Source organism: Sphaeramia orbicularis, chromosome 22, assembly GCF_902148855.1.
Source record: "Sphaeramia orbicularis chromosome 22, fSphaOr1.1, whole genome shotgun sequence".
NCBI classification, from domain to species: domain Eukaryota; kingdom Metazoa; phylum Chordata; class Actinopteri; order Kurtiformes; family Apogonidae; genus Sphaeramia; species Sphaeramia orbicularis.
The window spans coordinates 27,257,424-27,264,375 of NC_043978.1; the positions used below are offsets into that span (position 1 = coordinate 27,257,424).

At 42.4% G+C, this 6,952-nt stretch overlaps 1 protein-coding gene across 5 annotated transcripts in view; it reads right to left on the reverse strand.

Annotated features, from left to right (window-relative positions):
• Positions 1-6,287, reverse strand: part of LOC115413725 (protein quaking-A) — a 95,735-nt gene extending 89,448 nt beyond the window's left edge. For all 5 annotated transcript variants that reach the window (XM_030126770.1, XM_030126767.1, XM_030126768.1 and 2 more), the window contains exon 1: positions 5,864-6,287. In XM_030126770.1, coding sequence (XP_029982630.1) covers positions 5,864-6,008 — 145 coding nt within the window. In that variant the 5' untranslated portion in view covers positions 6,009-6,287. The remainder of the gene's footprint in view (positions 1-5,863) is intronic.
• Between the last annotated feature and the right edge of the window lie 665 nt (positions 6,288-6,952).

Below are 6,952 nucleotides of genomic sequence, written 5' to 3' on the forward strand. Positions count from 1 at the left end.
TAGGGCACAGAGACAGGAGGCCAGGCAGAGGCAGCGGCGATAAGGAAGCCCCAGCACTCACGGGATTGAGGCCCAAGATAAGAGCTCGGAGCTGTCGTTGGATGACTTTATCATACAGCACCCGCTGGGGGTGGCATTGCTAGGGCTGGAGCCGGGCAACAGGAGGGGGTGAGATAGGTCCGAGCCAGAGTTAGAACAGGTACTGACACTTCACACAGACACTGTGGTGGGGCTACAGAACAGAGAGGCTGCCACACAGAAGAAGGAAGACAAGAAAGGCAACACCAGGTCCTACCACAAGCCTTTACACCTCACCCTGTCAAACCTATGCTACCAGCTAATTTATTACCAGGAAAGCAAGGAGGAGTGACCACATGGGGGCAAGAGAGAGGCAGGAAGATAAAGACAACACAGAGCCAACTCTGCTTTCTCACTGGTGACAGTGGCTCCGTAAACCAGCTTGCAGAATGGCTCTCAGTTAATTAAATTCCAGCTTATAAGTGGTGCTTTGGGAGTGGATGTGGGGAGCAGAGAAAGGATAGTGGGTGGGGGGTGGAGTTAGCCTGCAACAACAGGCCTGGTCTAACACCACCAAGTGTCTCCTCCCGTCAATCACTATCTATGCTCTTTCATGGCTCTAATCTGTATCTTACTTTGTAAGTGGTGCTCAATCTTGTTAGCTGCTAAATTGATTGCATGTCAGAGGTTAGTGCAGGTCTGGCTCTGGGGGCTGCAGAACGCTTAGGGTCAACTTACAGCGGGAGAGCAACAGCCAAACACCCACAGACAGAAGAACATTCTCTATGTTCACATGCACACTAATATTCAACTATATATCTAAATATGACGACATTTCAGCATTCTGAAAGTACAGTTGATATAAACACCACATATGTTCTGCTTAAGACATGTGGTATAATATTCCTCAGATTTTAAAAGCATACAGCATGTTTACATGGGGTTTTTACCCACAATTTTACAGTCAGCTCTGGGCATTGTGCACAAACAAATTAACCATTAATTTTTCAGGTTGGCATAGAGATGTGCAACTGCTTCTGGATGCACACATATCATTACATTTAGAAGAAGGTGGCTGAAGGGATGAAAGAGTTGTGATAGCACCATCCAACACATTCATCACATGTGGAAAACTGAGAAAATCATATTTTGACACAGAGGAAACGATTAGAAGCCTCTCTATCCCTTTACCATATTTTGACATGATAAATGACATGTCAGGGCATCACTAATCAGTGTAAAAGAATATAAGTGGAATATTCATTTTCATTAGACATGTCAACAGCTTAGTAGATATAGTGTCTATTTTAGACAAAAGGCAATAAGTAGAACATTCTGTGCAAGTAAACATAGGTAGTGTAGACAGACTGACAGCATTAAAGGACATCAGGTAGAAAACTAATGCCGACTCCCTCCATTCTTCCATTTGTCAAAATCCGCTTTCTTAACAGCTGTTCCCAAAGGGCCAGTTTCATACAATGGCTCCACAGTGGACAGCAGACAGTTTGTCCTCCAAACGCTGACAGCTCTCCCGGGAATGTCCTGTTAAATCACAGCACACTGAGACAAACAAGCACACACAGAAAGAACTGTATATGCAAAGAGGATGCTGCAGCCTGGAACAAGTGGTATGATGTGGCTCGATCACAATGCATGCAATGGTACAGTAGCGACCATTTAATCAATTATACAAACAAAGCTCCAAAATACATTTGAAGAGAGCAGTAAGTGGATCTGAGAATTCCCTTCCCTAAAGAAACATTCACTAGAGGTAACACTGCATGACAACAAAAACTCAAATCCTCCCTTTCTCCTATGCTCCGCTAACTTACAGCAGTGCTTGCACTTCACTACTGGGCTACATCTCTAGATGTTATATGGGCTGTCTCCTCCTGCCAAGAGAAAATATAGCAATTTGAAGCAGCTTGTTGGCTGGCAGATCGTAAAGAGAAATAGAAAAAAAACTCCACAGCGAGTGTCACCTCGGGGAGATGAACAACTGCAACGCAAGGGGATTTCAAAAGCGGCCTGTCAATTGGCCAAAGTGACCTTGAGGGACAACATGCATACTGGGAACGTACGAGACGTGTCCATGAACCCACGTCACTGAAGCAGGGTGGGAGCAGTCCGTCACACACACACACACACAAGGGTGGTGTCGGCTTTCTTCCACCATGGAAACAGCTGTGTAGACATGCACAAAATTGGGTGGGTGGGGGCGAGAGGTGCAGCTGTCGTACAACATACTCGTGAGGGATGGTCAGTTTGGGAAAGAGTTTAAAACTGGTTAGATTTTGGCACTAATTAGATCCTCTTAATTCCAAGCATTTGCAGAGCTTCGTCGCACTTTTTGAGTAAAACAATTCACCCATTTACAGCAGATTCACTGACAGTTTCCTGATAAATTTAACAACAAAGGTATGTCCCCTAAAGAAAGGACTCTTCACGGTTTGCTGAAGGAAGAGACTGCCCTGTAGTTCCTTTGTTTTTCATCTTTTTCTCTGTAGCTTTCTAGGCGGCATCTGGTCAATTCCTTGGCGGCTTGACAAGACTACTTCTTTTAATGAGACAAAAGTGACTAAAAGTCTCCTATACTGTGGCAGACTGATTGAGAAAATTGCCCACACTCCACAAAATAACTTCCAAGCTGAAAAGCATAATTTACACCACAATAGCACATGTTAAAGATCACCATATGTAGTATTCTGTGTCTCGAAATCACAACCACAGAATATATTCCATGATCATAAAAGCAAATCACAGCGATATAAACCAGCAATAAATAGAAATGCCTCAGACCAGACCTGTGAAGGTTTTACTCTGGGTGGGGTCAGTTTACACCAGTACACGATGAGACTGGGAGTTGGTCCTAAATAATCGCATCAGAGTTTCAGTCCCATCCAAATGGGTGAGCAAAATAAACAGAACGCTAACACGAACCAGACAGTGAGACGGGCCTGCTCCGCACTCAGGTGGCTTTCATCACATGCACACGCAATTTTTGGCGGTAGGGTAAAGTTTGGGCTGCTGCTGTGGAAACCTCTGTAAACGTTTGACTTACGAGACTACGGATGCATGAAACTGGAGCTGGAAAGTCACAAATAGCCAACCACTGATTTTTACTCAAAACTAATATTTTATCCTATTAGTAATTTTCAAGACTTGTATAAAAGTGTTACACTAGTTTAGTTTTAAAGGACAAATTTTGGACACGTGTCAAAGACTATACACCATTTAGTTCTTGGTGAAGCTTTTCTTTTTAAGAACTAATAAAAGAAATATTTGTAATTACAATTAAACATATTTTCACCTAAATTCATAAATTAATAAAACAAAGTGTCCATATTAAATTATATAAAAAACAATAATATTTTGAGTTTAAAATGTAAAAAGTTAAGCATCTATGCCACATTTCTATAGACTACAATGTCAGTCCTCTCCTACTCCTTCCTCTGGCTTTTCGGTAAATACTTGTTCAATCATAGAAAGTGCAGACCATGTGAAAAGAAGGAAGACACTAGGAAATAAAAATACATTCCAGGAAATTCTATCTTTTACTGTTCCCCAACACAAACTAGTCTCATCAGCGCTGTGCTGGTAATCTTTCTGATAGGAAAACACAACAGTTTTGTAAGAGAAAACCATACCACAGAAGTATATTCACGGAAAACTGGGATACATGTCAGACAAAAAAGAAAATCTCACTAAAACATGCTTTTGCTTTGAGTGAATTACTTCATAGAGTATACCAAAGGCTGCTGAGCTTTAAAGAGCGGGTACATAGACAGGCATGGTCTCATTTCTACTCTGTTCAGACAGCGGTCAGAAGTACAACTATGGGGGTTGGGAAACACTAAAGCGGAGTTGGGAATGAAAAAGAAAACATATCTGTTTCCTGACTCTCCTCTCAGTGAAAACAACAGCACACCCACCACCCGAGATGAACAAAAATAAATTAGTTGGCTTTACTTGGATGAAACAAATTTAGAATTCCTCTTTCATAAAGCAATTCTGACATTAAACAAAAAGTTTAATTGCAATTTGAGATTACCATGATGTCGGAAAGCTACAACCGTCACACCAGGAAATTGGATTTGTTCGTTTATTTTTGAAGGTAAATGATTTGTCCAGAACCACTTTTATTTCGACAAACCTTTAAATGATCACTAAAGCAGCAATTTCCCTAGGTAAAAAGCCCAATTATGCCAGGTCTGTGATATTTATTAGACTTTGGGTTAATTGCACCAAAATAGATGTGCTTCACTAGACTGAGCATAATTGGTATGGTATTATCCACATTTATTTTTGCTTTGTTGTTAGTTTTCAGGAGGTTTTACTCTAGACGAGCCTGGAGCAGCTTGTTTATCAACTATCAAGGAAGCAAGGAAATCTTTGCAGACCGGTTTAGCAACTACATAGTGGAGTGACTACTCATCCAGACTGGCAACCTAAACTTGAGGATCTACTACTCTTTACGCCCTGGTTTGGCTCTGAAATAAGCAGTTCATTTGTGCTTAGCAAGAACAGGGCTTCAGATTTGTACTCATCGGATTGTCATTGTGTTGTGTCCGATACAACACAGCATGGGGACAGTCTGCTAGGGGGGCTGTGGCGCTCTCTAGTGTCCCCTGCTCGGTTACATAAACCTTGGGTCCAACCTTCCGCTTAGACCAGCTTATGTTATTGATACTATCCACACTGACGCCAAATAAGTCGCCTTTATCAGCACCGTTGATTGTGGCTAAATCAGCTCTAAAGCATAAGTGACTGTTGGCAAATAAACCCAGTCTGGACGACGGCGTCGACTAAAAGGCGACGCAGTTTTGGTAGGGCAGCTCTAGACTGGCAAAAAAAAAAAAAAAAAAAAAAAAAAAAAAAAACATGACGACTGCTGCAGCAAGGGAAGGGAATTTATACAAGAGAGGCATACACTCCACGGTCGAAGGCGAACACTGTAATGCATAAGTGTGGAGATGTGATTGAAATGCTAAAGAAAAAGTTGTCGGGCTGGAATAATCTTACTGCACCCCCTCCCAGTAACAACTCACTGGCCATTGTTTGGGCAACAAGCAGACACATTCCATCGTGCTTTAAAGCTCGGCCGCTGGGTAACTAACACTACACGCTCAATGTAAAATAAAAAATAAAAGGAAAAAAAAACCTGATCGGAAGCCTGCCTTTGTAAAACGTCGTGACAGTCGTTTTTAATAACAATACTGAATATTGTGTCTGTTTTAACGCGTGGTTAAGTTCGGGTTTGCCTTTTGGTTCCTGTTGAGTTCAATGGAACGCGGACACCCAGACTCGCTAGCTTAAAATGTGGCTAACCCGAGCTAAACTGCTGTAGGAACATGTGGAATCAGGCCCCGTCTAAAATTGTCCACTTTAGTTTTTCTTCCGCCTCGGGTGTGTTCTTGAACTAGTCTGTGAGTGTTTTTTTCTGACTATCATAACACAAAAGGACAGTTAGGATTTACTAAGTGACCCGAAGAAAGTTTTCGACTAGTCGTCACAAAGTCAAGAGTGCAGTAACAAACTTCGAGTGGAGCCTAACGTTAGCAGCAGTACATAACGTCTGGGCTGTAAACAAACTCACTCCGGACACAGCGCAGCTTTTGTTTAGACTGTTTTTCTTTTCTTAGTGGAAGTTCTAAGTGCTACTATGTCTGCATGTCACGGTCAGCAATTTTGGGGAATCCGACGCTGCCGTTCGCCTGGTTCTCGCTAACGCTGTGCGGTACAAGAGACGGACGACTAGCGAAGCCGGACTGCGCCGTGGTCACGCTTCCCTCCTCCTCCTCCTCCACTACCTCCTCCTCCTGGGCTTCCACTGACTGCCACTTACCTTCATCGAGAAGCCTCTCAAGGTGTGTGAAGATGCCGCAGAGATTTGGCAGACTGGTCATAAGCTTCTTCTCGTTTAATAATTGCATCAAATAGTCGGGACTCGGCCTCGGTCGCTCCTTCACTTCGACCTCTCCGACCATCATCTTTGCGGCGCGAGCGGAGAACAAACCACCGTCAAAACACAGAATCCTCTTTTAGGAAAAGGAGAAAAAAAAACGTAAAAGAAAAAAAAAAACTTGCGGATCAAATCCCTCGCTTCCCTCCTCCTTGTGATTAGAAGACTCTGTAAACCCCCCTAAAAAAATTCTGTTTTGGTTTGTTCTTGTTGTTTAAGTGGAGAGGGGGCAAAAAAAGAAACCGTTATCTCCCTTCCAGAGACTCGTGCGCCGTACTCTCCTCTACGCCGTGTGCGCTCGGGGACGTTCGATTCCACCACTGTAGGCGCGAGAGCCTGTTCCACCGGAAAGGGTCCGTCCTCCTCTACGTCTATTGGCCAGGGCTCCTTTCATGGGGCTAATAGTATAACCAATCAACAGCCAGATCCCTGCCAGGAGAGGCAGGGCTAAACCGCTGCCTGAATGATGTACAGGGAAGAGAGCCAATGGTGGGCAGTGCGCAGGAATGTACATAAAGCCAAAGTGTTGTCAACACTGATTCGCACACATTTACTTATTTCTCCACTTCATATAATAACAAAAAATAAATAAAAAAAATAAATACAACAGCTATAACGACTCAAATTCAACTCATTTTCAGCTTTTGGAATTATTACTGGTCATAAACGTGATTTGTAAAGGCATCATAAACGTCACAGTACTTTTAATTCAAATGTGCAATAACTTGTTTGTTTCCTCTCAGGACTTTTATTATCATTACTATTACCTCTTTTTTTTATATAATACTCTATTTTTACAAATGTGTATCTGAGCTGTATCTGCAATAACTGTTTTCTTGTATGTTTTAGCGATGTTTTATGTTTTGTATCTGTCTGTTTTTTGTCATATCTTTACTTTTTGTTCAAGCTCCCTTTTCTGACTCAGGGAAACACACAAGAATTCCAATGCGCCTATACTGCTATGTATCTGTG